The 27,949-nt window shown below is 52.5% G+C and overlaps 2 protein-coding genes across 3 annotated transcripts in view; one reads left to right on the top strand and one right to left on the bottom strand.

The window, feature by feature from the left end:
* HEPACAM (hepatic and glial cell adhesion molecule) overlaps positions 1–27,949 on the top strand; it is a 543,784-nt gene that overhangs the window by 365,148 nt on the left and 150,687 nt on the right. The gene's annotated exons all lie outside the window — the stretch shown is intronic.
* SLC37A2 (solute carrier family 37 member 2) lies at positions 51–26,463 on the bottom strand. Of its 2 annotated transcripts, XM_050755693.1 has the most exons (18): positions 26,105–26,463; positions 12,298–12,379; positions 11,865–11,958; positions 11,660–11,738; positions 9,945–10,080; positions 9,432–9,508; positions 8,451–8,617; positions 7,769–7,806; positions 7,321–7,473; positions 6,894–6,984; positions 5,362–5,424; positions 4,934–5,019; positions 4,387–4,435; positions 4,119–4,192; positions 3,785–3,863; positions 3,583–3,680; positions 3,239–3,303; positions 51–1,168 (listed from the first exon to the last, which is right to left on the bottom strand). In XM_050755693.1, the coding sequence occupies exons 1-18, from the start codon at positions 26,161–26,163 to the stop codon at positions 1,153–1,155; spliced, it is 1,506 nt and encodes a 501-aa protein (XP_050611650.1). In that variant the 5' UTR covers positions 26,164–26,463; the 3' UTR covers positions 51–1,152. The 2 variants fall into 2 exon arrangements, with proteins under 2 accessions (XP_050611650.1, XP_050611651.1); XM_050755694.1 differs by lacking the exon at positions 12,298–12,379 and having other exon boundaries at positions 26,105–26,263.

The raw sequence follows: 27,949 nt of genomic DNA, 5'->3' as shown, positions 1-27,949 counted from the left end.
AGCCCCACTCACTACTGAGCTAAGCCCCAACAAGGATGAGCATGGGTGCAGCAGGTCAAAGGGAATCTATTGGTGCCAATGGGCAACTTTAGGGTCAGATGGAGGTGCCAAGAGCTAGCCAGAAGACTGAGTGATCCAGGACTTGGGGTGGAAGGAGGATACAGAAAAGTGGAAAAGGGAGCGGCAGATGGCGCCAGGCGACCACACCTGCAGCAACTGCCTGAATGAACCATGCATGCCCTCACATCTTGCCAGTCTTGTCACCGCTGGCACTTGTGCTCAGGGCGTAAGTCCTTCTTGTGTCCATTGTCTACTCCATTCCTAGAGCAGAGCTGGCATACAGTAGGCACTCCTTGGCATTTCATTCTCAAAATACTTAATACACATACTGGTATTTTTAGTCATGCCAACTCCTCTTTCTACTCTCCCCACAGCACTGGCCCCCAGTCACCTTCCACTGAGGACATTACGGGGCCAGGATCAGAGTGAGGCAAGGGAGGCACTCAGGGCCGGCCTGTGCCCAAGAGGGAGTGCCCCCTCAAATTATGTACTGAAGGCAGCTCCCCTGCCTCGCCCGAGTGTTGGCCCTGGAGAAAGCAGTGATGGGCAGGTAAGGGAGCTATCAACAGGCCTAAATGGAGGGTAGAAGAGGGCCCAGCTTGGGGAAATGCACAGAGAAGACTGTTTCATGGATAGAGGGACAAAGAGAGGCTGGGCTCCTTTGACGGAGTGAGATGCCCACCTACAGATACAGGCAGATTACAGAGATTAAAATTTAACATGGGAAGGAGAGATGCACATTTTCCAGGCCTTGGCCTTGTGAAGCCTTCTGTCTTGGAATCTGAACAAGCAAGAGTCTGAGCATATCCTTCCCTTATCAAAATGGAGACACAACTCAGCCCCAGTCCCATGCCCTTTGCTTGTAGCTTCCAGAGCTCAGGCCCCTGAATCTTCTACTTCCTCATGCTTGGCAGTCCCCTTCCCATGGAGAATCTCTGTGTCCTTAGGCAGCCCTGGGTCTGGACTGGGCTGGCTGATGTTCAGTTAAGAGGGGTTGCTTCCCTTACTTGTGGAAGTTTTCATTGTCTTGCCCATGGGGAGCACACTGGGGACCCAACTGGGGCCTTCCATGCTGCTCTTCCAACTGGGGCCTCATATTTCTTTATACCTGCATGAAGAGGAAAGAGGGGCGGAAGAGAAAGTGAGACGACTTCATAAGCTCCTGCTGACTGGGGAGAGGAAAGACAGGGTCCCAGGGTCCCGTCGTCATTGCTTTCATCTCAGTTCTCTGTAATTAGACCTCTCAGGCAGGAAATATTAAGCCACATTAATACTTAAAACCTGGCCGGGCGCGGTGGCTCACACCTGTAATCTCAGCACTTTGGGAGGCTGAGGCGGGCGGATCACCTGAGGTCGGGAGTTCAAGACCAGCCTGACCAACATGGAGAAACCCTGTCTACTAAAAATACAAAATTAGCCGGGCGTGGTGGCGCTTGCCTTGTGGTCCCAGCTACTCGGGAGACTGAGGAAGGAGAATGACTTGAACCTGGGAGGCAGAAGTTGCAGTGAACTGAGATTGTACCACTGCACTCCAGCCTGGGCAACAAGAGTGAAACTCTGCCTCAAAAAAAAAAAAAAAAAAAAAAAAAAAAAAAGAAAGAAATTAAAACCTTACAATGTTCATGCCACATTTGACAGCTTTACAAAGCAACATCACATATCCCATCTTATCTCAGCCTCAGGTCAGTTCTGCCGGGTATTCAGGGATAAGCATCCCCATTCATACATAAAGATGTGGTAGTTCAGAGAATCTGGATGCTATGCCCAAGGTCTCATGGAGTGAGTGGAGAAAGCGGGACTGTCCAGGGGTTTTTGGATTCCAAGTCCAGTGCTCTGTCTGCTCTGACAAATCACTGCACACCTCACACACAGGCTCCCCGTGGAGAAGGACCAGCCTGGGACAGTGGTGGCAGCCCAGAGAAAAGCAAACAACCCCCAGGCCCAGGTTCAGTGTTAGGCTGTGCCCGAGCTCTGAGTCTCTGCCTCTCACCTCCAATGAGAGGCTGCTGTGAGGCAAGCTCACACATCGAAAGCCAGACACAACTCCAGGCACCGAGCAGTTGCTCACTAAATACTCCTCACTTTCCGCTGCTCTTCTTCCCCTCCCACCCTCAGGCCTGGCTCCAAGGAGCACAGGCACAGGAACTTTGCCCTTCCAGGACAGGCAGGGCAGGACAGGACAGGTGCTCTGTGTGCTTCCTGTGTCGTGTGTCTTCCTGCTCTCACTTTCTCTCCCCTGCGTGGTGTCTTCCTTAAGTGGAAGTGCGTCCCCGGATGCGTGCTGGTTACCATGACCCAGGGGGTTCCTCCTCACGTTTGCCATCCAGCCCAGGTCCACGGCTCCGGCCAGCTCATTAGCGGCCTCCTTGTTAGCACGAGGCTCCTGCTCAGGACGCCCAGCGGGAGAGGGCCGCCCACCATCCGACCACCAGCACTGTGCAGCCTCAGCCACTAACCTACTGGTGCCACCACCACATCCACCACCACCAGACAGGAGGCAGAGAGCACACCAGGCCAGCACCCATGTTTGATTCACGTTTGTTTCAGAGACTTTGATTGGTAGTTGCTGTTTTTCTGCATACCCCAGGCAGAGGGGCCAGATGACCTTGGTTTCTGAACTTCAGGAGGCACTTGCAACTCAGTCTCAGCTCAGAGGGAAACTGGTTTCCCTATTTCTGCCTCCTCTGTCCCCAGAGGGCACGTCCAAAGTTCTGACACTGTCCCTCAGGGAAGAGGCCGCCAACCTCTGTGGCATCTCAGACCCCTTGGCAAACGCTTCCCACGCACTATGCTCTGCTGAGGCTGAAAGTCTTTACAAGTGGCCCCCGAGAAAAACGAGAAAGTTGGAAAAAGTCATACTGCAGGACAGAGGATTTGCATGCAGCCCCCATTCAAATGGCGCTTGAGTCACAGACTCGAAGTAAATACTCACAAAAGTCATGGGACTTGAGGGAAATACTATCGCTGGTGGGTTAGGACCACACTAGAGCTATGGAGACACATGGGGACAACAGGGGACAGGTTAGCAGGGCGGGGCCACCCAGGGACTGGCTCAGTGCTCCTCAGGTCTGGGCTGGAGGAGCCTCAGCCTGCGTTTGGAGAAACTGAGCCCTGGGCTGATTCCCATGAGAAGTGGCTTTGGCAGAGGGGGGCAACTTCAGCTCCCCGGAGGACTCACCCGCTGCCTCTGCTCAGGGACACCTTCCAGGCCAAGATCTCTTTGTACACTAACCGACAGAGGAGCTGTGGAGCACAAGGCGCAGAGGGAAGGGAGGGCACCGTTAGCATTGAGCACTGAGTGCCCAGCGCCAGGTGACCCGTGGACTGGCAGTGGAGAAGGGGGAGAGACACACTTCCATTTGGCAAGGGGTCACTCGGGGGAAGGGAGAGTGCTTCTGAGCAAAGGGCAGCTGCTCTCATTACCCCAGAACCCCCAATGGCCAATGCTTTGGACCTCCAGGGTTGCAGCCTCGCAGGACGGAGCATCCCTCAATACCTATCTGTGTACCCCAAGACTCTTACCAAGCAGGCTAGGACGTCGGCAGAGATAAGCATGTAGAAGACGTTGTTCCAGCCCGTGGGGGAGATGAGACCAGCCAGCAGAGGCCCCAGAGCTGCGCCTGAATAGAGCACAGCCTCGTGAGCAGGGGGACCTGCACCTCCCCTGCCCACCGGAGGGCACTATGCCCAGGGGCCGGCCCACAACAGAGCTAGAGTCACAGACCTATGGAGCCGGTGCCGTCGATGATGGCCGTGACTGTGGACAGGGCTTTGGCGTTGCCCTTCAGGCTCTTGTGAGTGCCCTGGAGAGAGACAGTGGAGTGGGAAAGCCCAGCCAAGCGGCTGCAGGAGCGGAACCAGGACAGGAGAGGGGCTGACTCAGGGAAGGTGGTGACTGGGGTCTGGGCTTGAGAGGAGAGGGGCCCATGGTACATTCTGAAGGACTTTGATGGTTTCTCCTCTGCGGGATGGGAGACAGTGGGAAATGGACCTGGAGATGGTGGCCATGACCAAGCCCCCAGAGTGGTTCCTGGCCCTCGGGAGGTGGCCCCACTTACCAGGTCAGCAGAGACAGCAGTGGTGATGAGCGCGTATGGGCCGTTGACCAGGCCCCCGCAGATGATCAGCATCACTGGGACGGCACAGAGACAGCCCAGTCAGAGAGGAGGCACCACCCACAGCCCCAGCCCCAGGGCAGGAGCACCCTCTGGCCTTCAGCCCTCCCAGCCCCTCCACCTGCCAGTGCCCCCACGTGGGCTGGCCTCATGGGGCCCCCAAGGCAGTGCCTTTCCCATGGCCTGGCAGGACTTGCAACCTCCTCCTCACCTATGGAGCTGGTAATCCCGTCCTGGCCAATGTAGTTGTACAGGAACATCTGAGAGAGGAGAGGGGAGAGGCAGAGTCACCCAGAATCCCTTTGCCAGCCTGGAGCCCTGAGGTCTGGAACAACCGTCTCCTGCCCTGAAGGCATCCTATTCCTTTTCCCTCGCATACCCAGATTTCTCTGGTCTTTAAATGTCCCAGGATGGACGGCCTAAAACGTGGTACTCTATCATCTCCCTTTCTCCCAACAGTCTTCTCTCAGATTCAACCTCAATCTCTTCTTTCCTTGATCAAGACGTTTAGGAGGTGGTCTCCTTCTCTACCAAGGCCAAACAGTCATGAATCTCCCTCTAAAGTCTGCAGTCTGGCTCTTTTTCCAAGGTGCCTCTGCTGACCCTCGCCTCTCCTCCCCCGTGTGCGCACAGGGATGCACGTGCACGTGTACACAGAGACAACCATGTGTGTAACACGTGGACGTGCACACAGGCCAGAGGCCCACACAGGCTCCTGCTCACATGCATTTGCACTTTACCCTCGAGGTTATACGCACCATGGGGGCAGCCAAGATGAGCATGACGCAGCAAGTGGTGGCCCTGCCATTGGTGTAGTCAGAGATGAGCCCGGCCATGATGCCGCCTGGAACACACACCCACTCACACACTGCCTCCCAGACAGGACCACCCATCCCCTCACCTGTGCCCAGTGCTGGCCTGGGCCTGCCAGCAAGAACCAGCAGAGCTGCTTTGTCTGCAGCCCTCCCCTTCCTCTAGTGCCCATCACTACTGGAGACCAAACAAAAGGGCATCTTTCTTAGGCCCACCCAGCCAGGCAGGAGCAGAACTGAGAATAAACCCAGGAGCCATTTTTCCTCTGGTGCCACCTACCCGGGTCATAGCCCATTGGACCTGTCACTTCTTCCTGCACCCCACAAGAAAAGAGGGGAAGGGAGACTGCTGGCAGAGCAGGGCAGGGCCTCACCTATGATGCCACCGACATCAAAGAGTGTAGACAGGTCCCCAGCCTCCTTGGCACTAAAGTGAGCTGTGGAAAACACAGGTATGTGGTCAGACCTGGGATTCAGGACAAACGTCCTTGAGCGTCACAGCTAGAAGCCCCGCAGAGCATGATCCAGGCCACTGCCCCCTTTTCCGAGGAAGAGCTAGGGACGTGTGGAGCAGGCTGGCCAGGGCCACAGGGTGAGAGTGCAGCAGTTTGGACAGATGCCCTCCTGGTCCCGTCCTGTACTGCCCTCTTCCCCTGCAGGATGACCTTCACCTCCCAGAACAAGCCCTCCCTGGCAAGCCCTGGGATCTGGCCCCCAAGCCTGCTGTCCCGTGGCCACCTTTCCCCTGGAACGCAACCTGAGGCTCAGCCCAGCCCTTTCTCTGCTTCACTGGGGCCCTAGCAGCACTAGGCGCTCCTCCCGTTTACCTGAGGCTGTGCTCATACACAGAGCCAGGAAGGAGACTTGCAGGGACACAGGGGCCTCAGGTAACAGGCCTTGGCTCCATGTTTTAAAAAAGGAATGTCCAGAAGCCGAGATTGTAGCCCCACCCTCGAGATTGCCTCATACTCTGAAGTCAGCACCAAGGCCACAAAACAAAGAGTCACGGTGTCCAAGAAGCTGCCCTAGCACTCCACACTGTCACAGAGAGAGGCCCCGACAGAGCTGCAGGGCAAGCTACGGCTTGAGACTTGGCCATGAGTAATTCCTACAGTATCCTGTTCAGAGCAAGCACGTGTGGCAAGGCGCTGTTGTTCCTCCCCAGGGCTGGGAGGGAAGGGAGCAGTACTGGGTGAGAGGTCCTCAGCCCTGGTGGAGCTTGGAGGCTCCTGGGGGCTGGGCAGGGCGGGGTGGGCTGCTCTTTGGTAGCCCGACCTATGGAAAAGCCGAGACCCAGGCCAGGTGGACATGAAACATCCTTTTTCAAGTGATCTCTTCTCATCTGTACATCCCTGGGCAGGGGCAGCAGGGAGTAGGTCTGTGAGACAGGGCAGAACACCAGTGCAGCCCAGCAGACCCAGGCATAGGGGCATCAATCCCATGAGGTCCCACTGGGAGACCACCATGGTCACCACCAGGCTACAAGGAGTGGGGTCGCTCATCAGGCCCTCTTCCTTGGACTGGGGACGGATCCGGCAGGCAGGCCTTTCCTAGCACCTCCCAACCCTACCACCTATGAGCCAAGCAGCCTGGAGGGGGCTTCTCCTACACTAAGGGCTAGAGAAGAAGACAGCAAGAATTGCAGAACAGAGCTCTGAGTTCCTAATCCTCAGCTCAGTTCCAACGGAGGGAAGGTGGCTGGGGTCAGGGTCTAGGCGGTAGTGCGCTGGGTTTAGCTTTCATTTAAATAAAGAACTAAATCAAGCTCCTTTCACTCTAGGAGAGGTTCAGCAGGAATTCTGTCTATATACTGGAATCACAGGTATCACCACGACGGGCTTCCTCTCCCACCAGAGGTGGCCTTGCCTCCTCAGAGGCCCCTTCATTCCCCTTCTCTTGGACTTACCCACATTGAAGATGTAGAGGGGCAGCCAGTAGAGGAAGGTGTAACTGACCAGCTTGGCAAACAGCAGACACAGAGAGAACTCGACCACGCCCTGGGGAGTGCAACAGGGGGCACATGGGAAGGGGTCCAGAGGTCCTGGGTTCAGTGGTGGCCCCGAGGGGTGCTCAGCACCACCCCAGTACTTTCCATCACCTGCCACACAAGGCAGCCTCCAACACATCCAGTCCCAATAAAAGCAACATGACCACTGTGCAAGGTCGTTTCGAGACAAGTCTCCCACACTGCCCTCCCCAGGCAGGCTGCCCAGCTTACATCTCCCCTATAAAGAAGTTCTAGAAAAAGAGATCACCCAAGCACCCCATCTCCTCATCGCCAACAGAAAAATATGGAGAGCCCCTCTCTTTCCTCCATTCCACAAACTTCTTACTGGGATCCGGAGCGCCCCAAAGAAGTCGATGGCAGCAGGCTCTTCGCATGGCCCCTTGGAGGTTTTGGCCACAGTCTCAAGGCCACTGTCTCTGATAGAGCAGGGACTGTTCCCAGGGTCCTCAGGGTTGTCCTGGTTCTCAGCTGGCTCACCCTGAGCAGAGGAGACGAGCCCTGATGTGGGTACGTCTGTGTGCTGCCTCCCACCAGCTGAAGGTGCAGCCCAGGCAAGAGACACTGGCCCCCAGGATGGGGAGGCACATGTTCATCTCGGGCTGGACTGACCTGCCAGACCCATCAGGCTGTAGGGCCAACCCATGTGCCTAGCACTGGGTCTGTGAGGTCAGTGAGGGCCAGAACTCTCTGCTCTAGCTCCCCAGGCCTCTCTGCGTCCAGCACTCTGGATGGAGTTGGAGGGCAGGGATGGGGCTGGGAGGGCTCACACTCACATGGTGCTGAGGAGGGGAGCAGTCCACATCTTCTGGGTCTGGAAAAAAAAAAACGCCTTCTAAGAAGCTTCCCAACCCCCCCAGTCCCAAGGTGATTGCCAGGCCCTCACCTCGCACTGGGTCTAAGACATCCCAGGAACCGGCCCCACCTCCAACTCCTAAGGTGGCCAGTGTGTGTCCCAGCAGAAGGGAGCAGGGCCTGGGGCTCAGGAGACAGCTTTCTAGGCCTGGCTTTCCTAACAACCAGCTGTGTCACTACTGCCTCTTAGACTTTAGTACTCTTAGCTACAGAGTGGCTCTCATACCTGGCCTGGATAGTGCACAAAGCCACCTGCAGCAAGTGGAGAGCCTGGTCACTGTAAAAATGTCCCTTCAACTCCACCTTCCTTGCTCACACCTCTCAGATTCAACCAGTGCTTGCCAAGCACCTACTATGGGCCAGGCATTTTAACTATGGTGTCTCAGTTAAGCCTGCAAAAATCCTACAAAATAGACATTATTATTACTATTATTATTTTACAAATGAGAAAATAAAGGCTCTGAGGGATTGTCCAAAGTCTCAAGGCTGGTCCTCCCACTCTGTGACCAGCAATCTTTCCAGTAGATCTAGCTGCCTTCTCCCAGAAATCGAGACATTCTAGGCTCACTTGTGGGCTCTGTGGAGAGTGAGGGGCCCACTCACGTTCGATAAGGAAGAGGAAGGTGATGACGCCCATGATGGCGGTAATGATGCCAGGCACGACGAACGACAGGCCCCACTGCCCATTCACCCAGATGCCGGCGATCAGGGAGCCCAGGATGTTGCCCACAGATGTGTGGGAATTCCAGATGCCCATGATGAACCCCCGCCTGGAAGGGAGGGAGAGAAAGGAAGAGGGAGAAAAAGTAAAAAGCAAAGCACATTGTTCATAGCAACGGCCCCAACCAAGCTCTAAAGCTGGGCCAACTGCAGCTTCCCCAAGGCACCAAAGACTGAGCCCCAAAGCTGCAAGTCAGCAAGGAGTGGGAGACCTTGGGTGGTGTCAAGCAGGTGGCTGCAGGGCCTGCGGTCTCGCTCCCCCTGCCCAGCTCCCTGAGTGAGTGCCAATGGGAGCTCGAGCCACACCGAGGGCATGGGGGCCCGGCCCTCGTTCTTTTCTGTCCCACCATGTCACTCTAAAGCACTGTGCTCAACCAGGGACATCTGGTAACAGCTAGAGATTTTTGATGGTCACAACTCGGGGTGTGCTACGGCATCCAGTGAGCAGATGCCAGGAAGGCTACTACTAAACAGCCTGCAGTGGTAGGACAGTCCCCAAACAAGGGTCCAATAGCCCAGAAAGTCAGTAGTGCCAACGTCGAAAATCCCTTCTCCGAAGCAACTTTGTTTTGCACACAAGCCAATTAAGGGGGGGAAAACGTTTTATAGGCTTTTTGTCTTTGTTGAAAATAGAAATTCATCTATTATTAGAAAAAAGCATAACTAAGGTTGCCTGCTCTATGGGTTAAAGCCTCATCACTGAGAAAATCAGTCCTGCTTTTAGCCACTGCTAAGCATGTGAACAGCAACTCAGAGGCCGCTTTCTGACCCTTCCCTCTGAAATCACATCAGAGGCCACAGTGACCAGCTCGGGACCCCCAGCCCTCCCAATCCTTCCCACTCCTCCTCCCTTGTCACACTCACTTCCCCTTCCCGAACCAGTTGCCAACGCAGGTCACCACAGAAGGCCAGCCTGTGGTCTGGACGAGTCCATTACAGACCTGCAGGGAGAGGGGAGGGAGGGTGGGAGCAGACCTGGGCTGAGCAACTGGCTCCCTGCTCTGACCACTCTGGGCTGAGGAGGTTCAATTTTATGGCCAAGGAGCCCTCCATACCCCACACTACAAACCTTGCCCTTCCCTTACACACATGCCACACCTCCCCAGTGTCATGAGCTGGCTTCTCTCGCTCAAGATTGTTCAAGCAGAGACCAAGCCTCTCAGGCATTAGAAGTGACCACGGCATTGTGCTCAAGGCCAACTCTCTGAGTGAATAAATGCGGGGGCAGCAGGACCAGGAGGTGGAACCCAGTGCAGTGTAATAGAGAGCACCAGACAGGGAGCCAGGAACACAGGCTCCCATCCGCTGTGAGCGGCAGTCTCCCAGGTCCTTCCCGAGACGGGAACACAGGCCCAAGTGCAAGATGGTAACTCATACCTGGATGACCACAAAGTACCAGAGCTCGTGGATGTTCCAGAAATATCCCAGGCCAAAGAGTGAGGTGAAAAGGCCACTGAGCAGCATTCCAGCTGAGAGGTAGTAACGGAGCGGAAGCCGCTCCCCGAAAACCCCACTGGGGAAGAGAAAGTTGGATCTGCGGTTAAGCTCCTCTGAGTCCACCTCAACTCCCTGCCACATTTCTGCCCCCACCACACTAGGAAGTGGCTCTGGCCAAGGTCCCACCAATGACCTCTGTGTGGCCATGTGACGGGGCCAACCTCTGTCCCCCACTGCTTCTGTGACACCTGGCCATGCTCCATGACTTTAGCCTGCCCATCTTCCTCGCTTGGCCAGCCGCTCCCTGTCGTGGATTTTCCTCTCGGAGCAGCCTTTTGTATCACTTTTATGGTTGTAACAACCACCCATAGGCTAAATAGCTCCACATGCATATCTTCAGGCCTGATCTGTCTCCCAGAGCTTCACAGTCAGTCGCAGCCAGGTGCCTCCTTTATTCAGATGCCCCTGGGGCATTTGAAACCCAGTGCTCTTAAGCCGAATTCCTCTTCCTCCTCCTGCCAACCGCCCTGACCCCTTCATCATCCTGCTACCCTTATCTGAGTGAATGCCACCCCTTGGCCACTCAAGCCAGGCTCAGAGCTCCCTCAGACTCCCGTCCCTCCTCCCCACCCCTCACATTCAGTCTCCAAGACTCACCGGGCTACCTCTCAGCTAGTACTCCAGTACATCGCCTCTTTCCACCTCTATCACCACTATAGTAACACAAGCTCAACAGCTTGGGCTGTTGTCAAATTGGTCCCTCAGCATCACTCTCAGAAATGCCCATCTGGATGGGACGCCCTGGCGAAAACCCCTCCATGCATCTCTGCCTGTGGACCTCATGTGCAAACGACCTCAGCCCTCAGCCCTCAGCCCTGCTGCTACCTTCCCTACATTGTCACTCCCTCCATACACCTGCCCGCGGTTCCTCCCGTAGGTCATGCTGCTTCTTCACATTTGCCCTACTTGCTCCTGCTATTCCTTCTGCCCAGGTCTCCATCTGCTCCGCCGTGCCCAAGTCCCTTGCATCAGGTCAGGCACCATCTCCTCCAAGAAGCCTTCCCTGACCCCTCTGCTCTAGCTCAGCTTGGACTGAGTAACGACCTCAGAGCTCCCAGAACACCCGATGGCCACGTCTGTCATGGAGCCGGCCACAGTTTTAGCACCAGCTGCCGATGCATCCATTGCCCCCACTAGCCTGTGAGCTCTTTGGAGGCAGTTTGCAGCCTTATTGATCATGGCTTCCTGGCAAGGAACAGCATGCTTCCCGCGCTGGTTTGGATGCAGCAGAGGACGGGGATTCTCCCAGCTATATATGCACACAGGGCCATCCTTAAAGGGTCCCAGTCCATACCCACCAACTGTGCTATCTGAGTGAACAGACACAAAGGCAACATCCAGGAAAACCTTTCCAGGCAAAAGAGCTGCTACCAGTGGGAGTCTACCAGGCGAAGGAGCAGTCCTGCGACCGTGGTAAGGCACGGAGGATGGCTGTGGGTGGACTGTATGTGCAGCATCCCTGATCTCACTCCCACGTTGGGGAGCCATCACTCCCTGGTGGGAGTTCGCTTCAACCCAGCTGCCCCCAGGTTCCTTAAGGGGAGGCAGCCGCTCTAAATCCTCCTCTTGGTCACAGGCTTAGCCTCTGTCCTTACCTGATGAACATGCCAATGGCATAGGCGACAAGGAAGGCGTTGTCCACGCCCGCCAGTAACTCCTTGTAGTTGTCCTTGTCTGAAAGCAGATGGGAGGAACAGAAAGCTGACTGCATGGATGCCCCTGCAGGAAGCCCTCCCTGGACACCCCCTTCTCGAGGAAGAGGGAATGGGAAATGGGAAGAGCACCTTGCCCTGTGCTTACCAAATGGGGCCCAGCTGCACCACATGGTGTCATTGAGACTGTGAGTATCATTGATGGGTTTGATCTGCTCCGAGCAGTTCTGGTGCAGACGGCTCTGGAGAGGCAATGGGACACACAGGTCAGGGGTTGACCCAGAGGGGAGCAAGCAACCACCTGCCCCAACCATACCAGAGACACTGCCTCCTAACCAGATTCCATGTCCCCCTACTGGCACCTCCTCCTGCAGGAACTGGCTGCAGGGGAAAGCGGCCACATCAGAGCCATGAGCAGCATCCACACAGCCCAGGGGCCCTGCACGCTTATTCCATCTACAGCCACCCACACAACTGTCTTAGGGAATAAACTCAAAAGGAGCCTCGGTGGCCATGGGAAGGGGTAAGGACGGTTATGACAGTATGCTTCTGCACTCCTCCTTGCTGCCAGCCAGCCTCACTTTGACGACACTGATGGGCTTCCTGGACATGTGATAGCAGGTGTAAATGAGGAAGGTCAGCAACAGGATGGAGCCTCGAAACCTGCAGGAAGGGACGGCATCTGTGTTAGTGGGAAGTCAGCCCCGGCTGGAAGTTCTGGGCCAGCATCCCCGACCCGTGTCCCCTCTGGCAGTCCCAGGGCCTGGGCACCACCAGCTCTTTCCTTCTTGGTGCAGAGGCCAAGGGGAGGCTGGGAAAAAATGCCCAGAGGCCAGGGTGCTCAGGGGACCTGTCTCCCTGGTCCCAACTCCTGAGGCCTCTGTTGGAGCTGGCTCAGCCCCAGCCCACAGGAAGCACCTCTGCCTGCTCTGACCAGCTGGCAGCACCTCTGCTTTTCGTCGGCCTCCCTGAGGTCAGGGCGCCTGTGTGTGTGTGTGTGTGCGTGTGTGTGTGTGTATGCGTGTGTGTGTGCGTGTGTGTGTGCGTGTGTGCAGCAGAGGTGGGGGCAGGGAGTTCGAGTGGTTTTCACATGTCTGAAATGATTGGCGGTAGGAAGGAGACTGAGTCAGTCAGGAGAAGTGTCTGCTTTTAAAATGAGGTCGACACTTCTCTGAAGCTTCCACCAGGCAGACACAGCACCTCTTTCAGCCAGGTGGTAGTTGGAAAAGAGGTGGCAGTGGGACAGCCGGTGACAGACCCAAGCCTTCTTCTTAGTCTCAGTCTGTCCATCCCACTGGATACAGCCCATTCTTTCCATCTGTGACTCACACACATGTGCTGTCTCCCACTCCTCACGTCTCATCCCATGCCCTGGCCCAGGATGGAAAGAACAGTCCAGTTGGGTGGCACTCAGCATTTCCACTGCGCCCTGGCTGCTCCCCGAGCCTGAGGCCTGGGGAAGGACCCCAGAGCCCTGCTGAGTCACTGTCTGCTTCCTTGCTGCAGCCAGGAGCCAGGACATGCATGGAAAATAGGCCTCAGAGTGGAGCCCCAGTCCAGGAGAAGGGGCCAGGAGTTAGGCGAGACCCAGGGCTCACTGAAGACTTCATGGAGAAAGGTCAGGAAAAAGGGTGGGAGGGCTCCTGAAGCTCTTTCTGTCCTGGCTCTGAGAGCCCAAGGGGGGGACACTGGATGCTCCCTCTGCCTAAGAATCCTCCTTCAAACCCACTTCCCCCAAATGTGGCATGAAGCAACACCCACTACCACTTGGGAAATAAAGGGGCATTTCCGCGAAGCCTGAATGGGCTTGGGCTACAAGGCTCCTTCTCACTTTGCCCCTGGATTGAGCTTCCTACCTGAGTCCCCACAGTCTGTCTTCTTGAGAGACTGAAGTTACTCCTGCCCCCTCCACGGCTCTGCTAAAATGCTTTCAGTGCCTTTCCATCCCATCCGGCATGAAGGTGCAACAGTGCAGTCTGGAATCCAGGCGGTTCCACACCCCAGCCTCTCGGACCACCGGTTCCCAAAGGTGCACATGTGGGTCAGAGAGGTCCTCTAGGGACTCAGGTTGTCTAGGGAAGCTGGGGCTACTCCAAGTGCCTGTCACAGTGACTGACATGGGCAAGCTTGTGGCAACAATGTTTTCCAGGTTCCACCTATTGCCATACGGCTCATGACTCTTAGTTCAGGGACTTCTAGAATCTGAGGGCAATCCTCTGAGAGACTTTGAAGAGGTTGTCCAGCTGGCCTTCTGTAAAGAGCAATGGATGGAAGAACCCTGCAGCCCTACAGATAGCACCCACCAAGCCCTGCCTGGGATGCACCTGGTTCAGGGGGAGGCGGGAAGCTTTGCGTGGCACCTCTCACTAATTGCCTGTGTAGCCTCCCGGGAATCCCTAAGCCTTTTTTTTTGCCTCTGGTTTCCTCATCAGTTACACATGGCTGCTAGCATCAACCCTGTCTGTCCCACAAGAGAACACAGCATGACTCTCCCCCAGTCCCCAGGTCCCTGGTTATACTGCCGCTGAGGCCCCCCAGTCAGTGGGACCAGCCTTCATGACCACATGGACGCGCCAGGGCCTTTGCCAAGATGTTTGACCACTGATCATGGTGACAAATCAGATCCTCTCAGTGTCTGAAAGATCCCTGGGGGCCTCGGGGCCCCAGCTACGACTGTTCTTTCATCACAGGCTCGGCAGTGAAGCCCTTGCTGGCTACGTAGCCTGGTGTTGACTAGGAAGCCAGACTGCACCTCCACACTCACGCTGAGCCCTCCCAGGGCTGGTCAGAGCCAATGGGGGCCTGGAGGCACAGCCTGCTGCTAGCACCACTTCCCCTCCCACCCCACTCCCCCCGCTGCACTGTGTCAACTCCAGCCTGCCCTCCCCGACTCCGCTGCTTGTGGCCCCAGGTATTCTTCCTTATTTGCCCCATGGCCCTTTTGTCTGGAGTCCTATCCCTGCCAACCTCAGTAGGAGGAGCTGTGCCCATTTCTAACATCTTGATTCTCTTTGGCCGAAGCGAGGCTGCTCTCCCATGCATCCCTGTGCCCATCCTGCACCAGGCACCATGCTACAATCCAGCACTAGCAAGAGAATCTATGAGCGGGATCTCCACCTGCCTGGGCGCACAGGTCAGCCGGGAAACAGTTAGACCTGGTGTGATGACACTATAAGAGAGAGCCCTAGATGACACAGAGGAGAGACTCCGAGCCAGAAGGAGGGAGCAGTGTCGGGAAAGGATTCCTGGAGCTGAGGCTTCAAAAACAAGCAGGACGAGGCCAAGCCAAGCACAGCTGGGGCAGGGAGGACTGCCAGGGAGAGGAAGCAGCGTGCACGAAGGCATGGAGGTGTGAAATGACACTACCTGTTTGGGGAACTCTGTCTCGGTGGGGATATCTGAAGGGTGAAACTAAGTCAAGCAGAGGAGCAGAGGTGGCTGGGAAGGGCAGGGGCCTCAGGTGGCATGGCACAGGGCCTCAGATGCCAAGCTGTGGCATTTAGGCTATCTGTGGAGGTGATGGGAAGCCACTGAAGAGAGCGGGAGTTCCCAGGTCAGCGGCTCTGAACCCCAGCCAGCCTAAGCCAGGTGAAGACCCAGGGCTGTGCCCTGTAGGTTTTGGTGGGAAGCGCAGACAGGCTTCCTCACTAAGGCTCAAGGCCAGTTCCCTGGGCCTTTTTCATCCTGCCAGCCACTCCCAGGCACATGGCAGCATCACAGGGGACCCCAGGTGGTGGATGTCTATAAGAGAAAAGAGTAAGGACTTGGGAATCAGGCAAAAGTTGGTTTCATTCCTTATATCTTTTTACTCATCGGAAAAGCAGAGTCTGTCACCTTTCTCAGAACTACTAATGGGTTAGTGAGATGCACCTAACCAGTCTGAAATTGCTCCTGATGCCCAGCAAGCGCTTAGATGACAGCTAGTGTGCTTCCAATTTTCAGACGAGGAAGAAGGGCTGGAGGGGTGGAGGCAGCCCACATTGCTCTGTTAGGGGAGCCAAGTGGGGTCAGGAGCTGAACCAAACTCTCCTGGGAAGTGGAGGTTCTAGGCCCTGGATTTACCTGGAAGGCAGAGATGTGGCTGCCAGCCTGGGACCCTCCACCCCACCTCCCACTGTGCATAGCTGGGTCTAGATGAACATAAGGATTCTCTGGCTCCTAGAGCTCTGGCCTTGCCTGTGGTGGGCTCTAGGGCTTCTTGGGGAGCCTACAGTGGGACATAGGGGAGACTCCAGCCCTGGGGCCCTCCCACCTGCTCCCCTGGGCAGACAGGAATGTCAGCAGGGGTCCCCACTTGCATCCTGACCTGGTAGGTTCCAAGATTCCAGCCCTGCCCTCCTCCAGGTGGTGGCCTGATATCCCTGTCAGCTCTGACCCCAACTCCCTGAAATCCACCACCTGGAGTCCCCCATGATCTGCCGGTAGAAAACCTGACACACCCAAGGTAGCAGGAGAGTCATGAGTCTTGGGGGTGCAGGGGGTCCTCAGCTGTGTTTTGTGACACTAGGCCTGGCACTGGCCACTTCTGGGACTTCCTTCCTGGCCTCCAGAGGGATGGAGGGACGAGCTCAAAGTCACACCACTCGCTGGGCATGGCATAGTTGGAGCTGGGCCTCCTCCGAGTCTGGTGCTCTATCCATTCCCCATTGTCAGGGCCTCCTCCGAGTCTGGTGCTCTATCCATTCCCCTTTCTCTTCCTAAGAGAAAGATCAAGGTGCCATGGTCCACAGGAGACTGGGAACTTCGGTCAGGCTAAGGGCTAGGCTAGACGGAGGCCAAGACTGCCAAGCTCACACTAGCTTCAGGAAGGCAGCTGATGCGCTCCTGCATTTAGAACCCACAGGTTTCACTTCTCCTGTCACCAGTCCTTCCCTCATGAGTCAAGAGGTCCCAGAAAAGAAGCAGGGCACAGAATATGAAGAGTCAGGCCTTGCCTAGCTGGCCCCAGGGTGGCTATGACAGGGAGGATGCCACCCAGGGGCTGGGCCAGGCTGGGCCAGGCTGGGCAAGTAGGCCAATGACCAAAGGATGGAGGGGAAGATCCCTGGCTGCTCCAGATGGGGTGGCTGTCTCATGGCCCTCAAAGACTTTGTTAGCAAGAGGTGGCACTTCTCAGAACCCACCTCCCCCCACCGGATACTGGTTACTGAATAACCAAGTTAGATAGAGAGGTCGACTAGCTATCTCTTAACTATTAGCTGACAGTCCAACCTACTCTTTCGAAGAAGCCCGATAATAACTTTATTGACCTCGTTGAGACTTTGCACTAGGAATGCTTCTGGGGTAAAAATCAAGAAATGGCATCTCCCAAAGCAGCAACAGATTAGAAACAAACAAACAAAACCCCCAAAAGACCAACTGCCACCACCACTGCAACAGCAAAAACCAAGAAACAGCCCAGCAGAGGGACGCTGCTCCCGGGATGTCAGAAAGCCCCTGTTCCCCAGTAGCTCCCTAGCCACTCCCCCGTCCCAGGCTGGACTGGCTGTGGCTACAGGTGACTTTGGCACTTGTCCTGAGAAAATGGACTCAGTGGCCTCTTCTCGGATGTGACTGTTCTGAGACTAAGCAGATCTGAAAAGGATAGAGGGCTGGGTACAGTAAGAACCTGGCTGGGGTCAATGGTGACAGTGCCCACCTCCCCCCGCCAAGCCCTCCACCAGCACTGGGAGATATCCTGCTAGGAAAAAGCCAGCCAGGAACAGATACCACAGGGGCAGAGCCCTAAGCCAGGCCTTTAGCATGCAAGACAGGACAAGGCTCCCTCTGGGAGGCGCAAAGCTCTCTCAGGGCAGCAGCCAGCCCCTCAGGGAACCCTCTGTTTGCTGTCCTTCCTCCAGCTGGGACGTGGGCGCATGCTCAGAGAGATCAAGTTGGCTCAGAGAGATCAAGTTGGCTCAGAGCTTGCCCCGAGAGCCTTCCCAGAGAAAGAAGCCATTGGCCAGGAGCCACGAGGAACTCAGGACATTTGAGAAGAGATTGGTGGCTCAGATGACAATCTGTTTTAGGAAAGAGGAAAATACAGGACAGATGGTTTTGCTTTGGGAAGAAAGCTGAGTAGGGGACCCTGAATGGTCAGGCAGAATGAAGACAGGCTTCATGCTGCAGCAGGGGCTCTGATCAGCAGCCGGAATAACGGGGAGGGTGGGAGTGTTGGTGGAGCTCAGAAGAGGCAGCCAACAGGTTTTAACTCGGTGTCTCTTCTGAAGAAAGGTTGTGTAAATAGCACTGATGGAAGCATGTTGATGATGGCAGAGCTGCAGTCCTGCTTAGAGGTGTAGGAGGATGGCCTTCCTTCTCCTGAGCAGGAATGGTCCAGGGGACAAGACCTGAGCCAAAAGCCAACAGGAGAGTAGTAACACTGGCCCCCCACCCCCGCCCCACCCCACACACACACCAACTTAGTGTCTGTGTCTGTTAGTGACTCAGATAGGACGTCCTGGGCTTCAGGGACTCTACGCCTGGTGTCTGTCCTCAATTCTGCTGTTACTTTGGGACTGTCAACTCCGACCCCAGCTCTCAGTTGATACAGAAACTTGACTGGAAAAAACAAGGCCTTGGCCAACCATACAGACTATTTCAAAACCTTGCTGCTACCTTCTAGACCAGCCCACAGGGCCTGAGTCAGATAGCCCCACCCCAGGCCAGTGAGGTGCACGCCAGTCCACTGTAGGGAGGGAAAGAGGAAACAGCAGGGTGGAAGAGGAAGCCCAAAAAGCAGCTGGGGGAGAAGCTGCTGTCACGAGGGGTGGGGGATGGGACCTCCACAGGCTCACATGCCCCTTCTGGGGGGCCAGAGTAGGGATCACGGGCTGAGCCTCCAGGTTCTCCCCAGGAGCCCTCATTTCCTATTCCAAGCAGCCTCTTCCCATCAAAGCTCATTTTAAGCAGCCCTTTCTGCTGCCCTTACCATGCACCTCTTTGCAGTCAGCAGGAAAGTAAGATATGAGAGAGCTAGCCCACAGAACAAGGAAACGGACCTCAGACTTCAAGCAAAATTGGCTGAGTCCTTATTTCTGGTTCTGCCACTTCACGTGACATTGGGCAAGTTGTTGTACGTCTCTAAGCCTCAGTTTGATCTTCCTTTAAATAAGATCATACACTCCTGCTGAACGAGAGTGTTATAAAGATTAAATGAGATATCCTGGATGTGAAAGTGTCTGGCACACAGGTTATCTCTCGGTATGCGTTTGAATGTCTTTCTCTTGCGTCCTCCTCAGGGTGGGCACCAGGAACCGGCAGTGAAAGCCCTTAGCTAACTCCATAGGGCAGAACCATCCGTCCTAGCTCAGCTGTGGCCTTTTCCAGCTCACAGGGGAAGATCGAGGTGTGGGAAGCTCACAGCTCCTGCTTTTCCTGCCTGCCCAATTAGCCCTCCTGCCCATTCCTGCTCATCCAGCTGTGGTCACCCTGGTATTTCCTCCCACAGGCTTTTCTTATGCACGTTCTGGGCTGTCCCCTCAGAGGGCCCCAGGAAATGGGCCCAGCCCCATAAGGACCAGCCGCAGTCATTTCCCATGCTGCCAGGCGCTCCCAGACACACCCGCACAGACACTGGCACAAAAGGCAGGAACCAGCCAGGCTCTGGGCTGGGGAACCTCCGGTGCTCTGTGGCTCTGAAACGCCATGGACAAGCCACTCATCATCATCCTGACAAAGAAGGCCTAACAGGAGGAGGACAGCAACATCTTCCTGGGCAGAAACTCCGCCGTCTCTGACTTTTGCTTGGATGTCTGCAGCTGTCTCCACACACCTGGCGCCATATGACTCCAAGCCTCCTGTCCAGGGGTGCCCTTTGCTCCTGCCAGCTGGAGCTACATGTTACTACTTCATAGACAGGGGACGGGCCATGTCTCCACTTGCATGCCTTTGCCGGCTCTGTGACCTCTGCTCAGAACACCTCCAGATCCAAGTCAAAGACTTCCTTCTCCTAATGGAGATGAATCTCTCCCTTCACAGAAATATATAAGCACCTAGCCAACACCAAGTATGCTAGACACTGGGCTAAGTGCTTTAAGCAGTTTCTCATTTAACTTCACCAAAACCCTGTGATATAGGTACATCATTATTTCCATTTCATAGATAAGGAAATTGAGCCTTATTGGAGATGTTAAGTGATTTGTCCAAGGCCAAATGGCCATGTAATCTTTTCCCCACCCAACGCTATCATTAGGAAGGCAGTGGAAAGACCATGGGCTTACGAGTCAGACTAATCTTGATTCCAACTCCAGCTCAGTCATTTATCAGCTGTGTGGCGCTGGACAGGCTTACATGACTGCTCTGTGCCTCATTATACTCATATGTTCCACAGGGAAGCTAACATTCACCTTGCAGTTCCACAAGAATTACAAATAAACAATGCCTGGCACAAAGTAGTAGGAAAAGCAAATAGAATATAGTCAATCATTAGTGTTTACTCAGTGCTTCACATCAGCCTGGCACTGACCTAAGTACCTTACACATAGTACCTCATTTCAACCTCAAAACACTCGTGTGATACAGGTATTATTATTACCCTCATTTTACAGAGGAGGAGTCCAAGGCCCAGGGCCAATCCACTTTCAGCTTCCTGTTCCGTCTTCTTCACTTCTTAAATGGGGGACATGTGAAAGCAGTTAAATGTGACAGAGACTTGATTTCTCATTTTCAGACTATAAGTCTTTATTTTTATTTGTCTCCACCCTGGACTGTATTTTGATTAGCACAGGAAAGGTGAATTGGGTTAATATGTATCTGTAATAATAACATCATCATCACTAATAATGATAGTAAAAGCCGCCACGTATTCCATGCTTCCTGTATGCCAGGCAATGTATACACATAATATCTAACCTTTTATGTGTTAAATGCTCAACAAGTCGTTTTCTTCAAAATCTCCCCAACCGACTTCTGCACTCCCCTTGCTGGTCCTCTGAATGACATGGCACATGGGAAATGTCATCCTTTGGCACTCAATAAGCAGAGCAGAGCCTTCCAAAATTGCTGACTATGTGTACACACCCTCTCTCCGGCTTGATTCTTAGTTCCAAGAAGGTAGAACCCTGTCTTGACTGTCTTTGCAGGCCTCAGAGCTCAGCATAATAATGGACCTACAGAAGAACTACGTGACATTTAGTGTTTGATAGGAATCCAAACCTAAACTTATCTGGAAGGAAGTAAAAGGATACCTATTGAGTACCCTCAATCAGCCACAAGACGTCAAGAATATTTCCTTATATTATCACATTTATCCTCAAGAACCCATCTGACTTTTACTGATGAGGAAACTGGGGCTCAGCAAACTCAAGGCTCACAGTGGTGAAAGGATTTCAACCCAGGTCTGTCTTAAATCCCAGAGATGTTGGGGAACACAGTAGCTGAATTCACACCTTGAGAAGTGTGAAAGTGAAGAGTGCTGGAGGCTAGAGAAAGTCATGTTATGTGTATTACTGAGCCTTCTAGAATGCTAGTGTGTTCTAGATGGTTTATGATGATCCACCCTCCCCACTCCCCATTCTCTCTGAAATGTTAGTTACTTTGGTTAAAAGATATAACCAATATACTTGAATGAGACTCTACTAGGTGCAATAGTGGCAGAGAAGTATGACTTTGTATATATCGTATTGAAACCTGTTTTTGTTTATTAAAAGGAAAAATATTACACATAAGAAAAATGACTGGTTGTTCCAGAATAAGAAAGAGAACAGTGAAGCTCAAATCTGAATGGATAAATTTGTAGGTCTGTAGAAAGAAAATTTGATTTGTCTTAGATTATATTACATGCAAACAATAAGTCTGAAAATAAGCAATTAAATGCGTTAAAATTTTGCCAAAGTTGGCAAAATCTTGATGAGTTTGAATATTTAATTTAAAAAGAGGGAGGGCTCCTGGAAAACCACAAAGATTTGTTCTTTCATCTTTTAAAAAGAGAGGTGCTAGAAATAATTAGATTTATTTAATATGTTAATATCGATCAATTGCTTAGAAATAATTGTCAAGTCAGAAGATATGCTCAGCCTTCTCTAGGTTAAATCTATATTGGTAAAATATTACTATTTATCTAAATATTTGAGAAATTATATGCTATATGAGAGTTGTGCAGATTTCTCAATGCCCTCTCTGTACATGACATGTTTCTATTTATCAGCACCCTGATGGTGCCTTCCCTGATGACAACAGTATATATGTGTTACTAGTCACGATTTCAATTATTATTTAAAATGTTACTGGAGGCTGGGCACAGTGGCTCACGCCTGCAATCCTGGCACTTTGGGAGGATGAGGTGGGAAGATAAGGTAGGAGGATGGCTTTAGGCCAGGAGTTTGAGACCAGCCTGGGCGACATAGCCAGACCCTGTCTCTATAAAAATAAAAAACTTAGCTGGGTGTGGTGGTGCATGCCTGTAGTCCCAGCTACTTAGGAGGCTGAGGCAAGAGGATCCCTTGAGCCCAGGAGTTTGAGGCTGCAGCGAGCTATGATTGTGCCACTGCACTACAATCTGGGTGACAGGGCAAGACTCTGTCTCGAAAAAATAAAATAAAATAAAATAATAAAATAAGTTACTGGGCTGCAACTTTCCTTCTTTAATTTAAATCTAGCATCTTCCAGGCCACTGGTTTTCAACTGGAGTTGTACATCAGCCTTTCCTATGCAGTTTTATTAAAATACAGATGTTCAGGACTTACCTCAAGCTCACTGAGTATCTTCAGTCGATATTCTTGGCATTTTGTGTAAATTATATCTCAGAAATTTTATCTATTATAAGATTTTTTCTCTGTAAAAGTCATGTTCATTTTTATAAATTAATATCATGTTCATTGTGTTTTTTGAAATTAGCCTTATATTGTTAGACATTGTCTAGATTTTTTTGTTGTTTGGATTAGCATCTTTTTGTTTTGCATACCACAGAAGCAACCAAATTTCCTTGTCAGTTGCATTATTCTTGTCATGAATTCTTATCAGATCATTCATTCTTGAAAATTATCAGTAATAAGTTAATCAACACTTTTTGAGTCTCTGTCACCTACAGAGAGTTTTTATTTTACTCTGATGCTTCTTAAGGGCTCTGTATTCAGTTATAGAATAGAGGGGGAGTTTTTGTTTTTTGTTTTTTAAGAGATGGGATCTTGTTGTGTTGCCCAGACTAGAGTGCACTGGCTATTCACAGGCATGATCATGGTGCACTACAGTCCCACACTATTGGGCTCAAGGGACCCTCCCACCTCAGCCTCAGGAGTAGCTGGGACTGTAAGCATGCCTCCAGCGTTTCCCGTTTCCATCCTCCCCTCCTAACACACACCCAGGGCGCTTTCAGAGCGCCTTTCTGTAGTTGAGCAGCTGGGGAACCTGGGCTCGCAGGCTGGGGAACCGAGACCAGGGGATGGTAGAGGAAAGGGGTGGCCACTGGGGTTTGTGAGCGTCCCTCTTGGTCCCCTTTAGCCTTCGAACGCCAAGGCCAGAACTCAGTGGTCCTGGGAGCTCGTCTGGAGGCCTTTCAGCGCCTGGAAAGGGCACAGCTCTCAGAGCAGAGCAGGGCAGCCCCTCAGCAATGGGCGAGGGGCTTCACAGTGATTCTCTTCCTGACCGCAGGGACCACATGTTGGGCTGCAAGGTGTGGTGGAGGGGTTTCAGCCACTCTTAGAGGCAGTCAGCCACTGGAGCAGTCCGTTTGGTCTGCACAGTTTTTAAAATATTGTGTTAGTTACCATTATTTACAAATAAAATTTAACAAAAATAGCTAGATTCCAGACTTCTCTTGAAAAACAGACGATGTGGACCGGGCATGGTGGCTCATCTTTGTAATCCCACCACTTTTGGGAGGCCAAAATGGGAGAATTGAAGGAGGCCAGGAGTTTGAGACCAGCCTGGCCAACATTGCCAGACCACCACCACCCCCCCACCCCGGTTCCCCACTCACACCCCTCCCTGTCTCTATAAGTAAAAAAAGGAAAGAAAAGAAAAATGGATGATGTGGCAATACTGGGCCTAAATTTCCAAATTAAATGAACAGGATTGAGGAGTCCCCTTTAGATACAGCAGATGCTATTAAAATGGCCAATTTGTCCTGGTTTTGAAACAGTCTTTTGTCGGCAACCCTCTCAATCCTGGGCGAAACGAGACAATTGGCTACCCTACACATTTTTTAATTGTTGAGAGCTCTCATCAATTCTAGCCTTCTTCACTAATTTAGATTATCTACCTAGTGTTTTTTGAGTTGGAGACTGTTAAAAGTTATTTTTCAGAAAAAGGTTAAAATTCTGACTCTCACAAAGACATAAAAATGAACCCATGTTAAAGATTTCGGTTCAAAAGAGAATTTAGAGAGGGGGATTGGGGAATTATTGTTTAATGGGTATGGAGTTTCAGTTTGGGAACATGATCAAGTTCAGGAAATGGATGATGGTAATGGTTGAGAGACAATGTGAACATACTTAATGCCACTTAAATGTAGACTGAAAATGGTTAGAATGGCAAAATTTACATAATGTATATTTTACAATTTCAAAAAGAGAATCTAAAGAATATATTCATATATAGGTTAGGAATATTGAGACTAAATGGTCTTCTACAGGTTGTGAGGGAAGACTACTGAAATAATCTTCACAGGCATATTTTGCGTGACTTCTCAGTTACCTACCACTTCAAAGAATTTTATAATAGCTCAAGGTCAATTAAAAGCTGGAATCTGATAACCTGGAGGACTATCCGCTAGACAAGGCATAGTTTTCCACGGACATACATTGTTTTTCTACAGTCTCTCCTGTTTTGATTTTTTTAAAATTTCCTAGAAAGATTATTCTTGATCACAAGATAAAGCTGGTCTCATTGAATTTGACTTGATTATGTACATAGGTACTACAAGTGTGTTTTACCCTATAGCCCTTGTTAAGTTAATAAACTTGACTGGAAGTTTTCATGAGGAATCCTAGATTAGATTTTTTAAAGCCTTTAATTATTTATTGTCCTGACATTAGAAGCTGAGTCAAGAAACTGTCTCCACCAGGTTTTACCTACTGTACTGATATATTTGGGCAAATTCCTCTTCTCAGGGTCCCCAAAATATCCTAAAGTTTCTGGGCTAGCCAGGGAGTGACCTTCCTTTTGGCTTGTAAACCTGGAAACCCAGTAAGCCCGTTTTCTTGGGAGGGTTTTCTTAGTATTGGCTCCATAGAGTGAACCTCAGTTTTTTTTTTGTTTGTTTTTGTTTTGTTTTTGTTTTTTTTTTTTTTTTTGAGACAGAGTCTCGCTCTGTCGCCCAGGCTGGAGTGCTGTGGCCTGATCTCAGCTCACTGCAAGCTCCGCCTCCCGGGTTCCCGCCATTCTCCTGCCTCAGCCTCCCGAGTAGCTGGGACTACAGGCGCCCGCCACCTCGCCCGGCTAGTTTTTTGTATTTTTTAGTAGAGACGGGGTTTCACCGTGTTAGCCAGGATGGTCTCGATCTCCTGACCTCCTGATCCGCCCGTCTCGGCCTCCCAAAGTGCTGGGATTACAGGCTTGAGCCACCGCGCCCGGCCGAACCTCAGTTTTTAAAGGAGGCTGGTTGTATCTGATTAAATAGACATCCTGATGAAATACAACATCCAGGCAAGGTCTTGGTTGAATAACCGATTTTTCTAATTATATACTGGTTAAAAAAAAAAAAAAATCTTACTCAGCCCGTGCAAATAACCATATTGCCATGAAAAGCAAGAAGATTCCATGAGAGTTTCTGAATTCTGAGGAGTCAGGTAGGGAGAAAAATATATTTATAAGTGTTTCATTTCAGTTTATGAAAGCAGAATCTACTAAGTTGTTATGGGTTAATATAGCCTAAGAAGAAAGAGAAAGGTCTTCCTTATATGTCCAGAAGATAGAACACTATAACAACATCAACAATATTCTGAACCTAGAAGACAGCCATCCCTCACCAGTTCATGCGGTCCAGTGTGATTAATTCTGTCCCGCTGAATCTTGGGTTAGCAATCTCAAAAACTTATCTGCTCCTTGACTAAAGAGTTCTGGAACTCCTGACTCAGTCCACTAGTACGTTCTTAATGTTGTCTAAGTGGTGCCATCAGAAGCCTATGCCCGAGAGCAATTACTCAGTACAGTGCTTTTCTGAGACAGTTCTCGGTTGTTAAAAACAAAAACTCTGGCCTGCGGAGACTCTCCCCGGCAGCCTGTTCTTCACCAGTGTCACAGAGTCAGCGTCGCGGGGTCTGGGGGAGGGCGGGCGGAGTTAGGCAGGGAGGGTTATCAACCTCCGAGGTGGGCGCCGCTGGAGGAGCCCGCGACCAAGTCCCGCCAGCACCCCTGGCCAAGCGGCGACGCCAGGGCCGATCTGGGGGTGATCTCCGAGGCCCCTCGCGGCCCCCCGCAAGCCCCGAGCCCGGGAGGTCCTGGTGCGCCTCCGTCCCCTGCCCCGCTCACCAGCTGTCCCTGGAGAAGGCGCGGAAAAACCAGACTCCCGGAGCCAGAGAGGACCGCATTTTGCCCGACCGGTACCCAAGGCTGAGTCGACGGAGGAGGCTTCGGAGCTGGGCGCGTGTCCCGGGCGGGACTGGCTGTCAGCGGGGTTTAAATGCCCCGCCGGCCGGCCCGCCCTGACCCCGCGGCCGCAGTACGGCAGCGCCCGCCCCCTTGCGCCTGACCGCCCTCGGGGTTGGGTCCAGCGCAAACCTGCCGGTCATCCCTAGTCCGGCCGCTGGCACCGCAGCGCTCCGGTGCTTTGCTTCCTGGCCACAGCCCGACAGCTCTGAAGTGCTGGGGCTCCCCTTTCCGCCCTGCGCTTTCTGCCTCACCGCCCGCCGGGGAACCGAAAGCAGCAATCTGGTCGCTGTCCGGTGTGACGTGCCTGCCTGCCCGCACTACCCCGCAGCGCTTCCTGTCCTGAAAAGCCGTGGGCTCCGACACGAGTGGGACACGAGATGCTGGAGGGTTGGAAGTCACACTCAGCGGCCCCGCATGACACTAATCTCAGTACTCGCACCTTCTGGGAGCGCAGGAGTTTTTTTCGTGGGCGGGGGCGGGGGGCGACAATATTTGGCCCAAACACAGCACAGGTTCAGGCTGGGGCTTCCTGCCCTGCTCATATTCCACAGGACCCCACTCTTCCCCCACTTCACAGACACTAGCCCTCACGCGCTCCCGCCATGACAATGTGGCAGTCACTCCTGCTCTGCCTTCTGGAGGCAAGCAGCCACCAGGCAGAGACTTCTGTGGTCCTGAAAGTGACTGCCTCTAAACTGAAGATTTCAGGGTATGTTTCCACTGATAATTGTGAGATCTTGTATATGAACCCAAGGGTGAACTACAAAGGACTGCAAAGGGAAGTATTCCCCTGAGGAATAAAGTTAATAGAACATAAAATAGGAGTGTCTGAGCAAATGGGTTTCAACCCTAACCCCACCCTGCCCCTAATTCCTAGGAGTGCCCAGGCCCTATGTGCAAGGTCAGAGAAGTGGAGTAACAACTCCACCAAACAGATTAGGACCCAGAATAATGGGCTTGGCTGGTACCAGCCCTAGAATCAAGAAAAAGAGGGTAAGCAGAGTTGTAAAAGCCTCTGTTAATCCCAGGCAGTCAGGGGCATAGGTCTAGTGGCAGAAATGAAGACGGTAACATGCCAACGACAAAAGGTAAAGGAATAGAGAAAAGAAGAAAGGCAATAAGTAGAAAGGAGGCCCAAATAAGGTGCAGAGGCTTGAAACACCAAAGGACCAGTGTCATTAGTGGCGATTCACTGAATCAAACCTGATTAGACCACTCACTGTGCCTGGGGGTATGTTCATTTCACTCTTACAAGTCAGTTAGGTGGCTATTATCCAGCTAGGTAAGGTGACTCTATGTCTTGGTTTGCCTGGGACAATCCCAGGAGACACCTGCTGTCCCAGAATCTAGGAGGGACCCACTCTAGCGTCAATAATCACAAGTACCCCAGGTTAAGGTGCTCCTTTAAGGGGTGGCAAATACACTAGAGGAATGAGCTGATATCCCCAGGAAGGGAATTATTTCTCCGCTGCTTATTTCTGAGGGACTAAAGGGAAGGATAAAATTGGAATCCAGTTGAGCCAAGCAAGCAGCTGAAGTTCCTTGATGCTACATTTCAGGAGTAGGTGGACATCACCAGAGGAAGGGAAGAGACCATCTCCAGAGCTTCAGAGGTGCTGTCCAGACTTCAGTAGTGTGGAACATCTGTCTTTCCATTTGAGACAGACAGAAGCCAAGAATAAGGGTCACTCCTTCTCATTTGTCAGGAAGCTGTGTTCCTGCCTC

The sequence above is a fragment of the Macaca thibetana genome, chromosome 14 (genome assembly GCF_024542745.1).
Source record: "Macaca thibetana thibetana isolate TM-01 chromosome 14, ASM2454274v1, whole genome shotgun sequence".
Classification (NCBI taxonomy): domain Eukaryota; kingdom Metazoa; phylum Chordata; class Mammalia; order Primates; family Cercopithecidae; genus Macaca; species Macaca thibetana.
The sequence above is the reverse complement of the archived record's forward strand: the minus strand, read 5'-3'. Positions and strand labels throughout refer to the sequence as shown.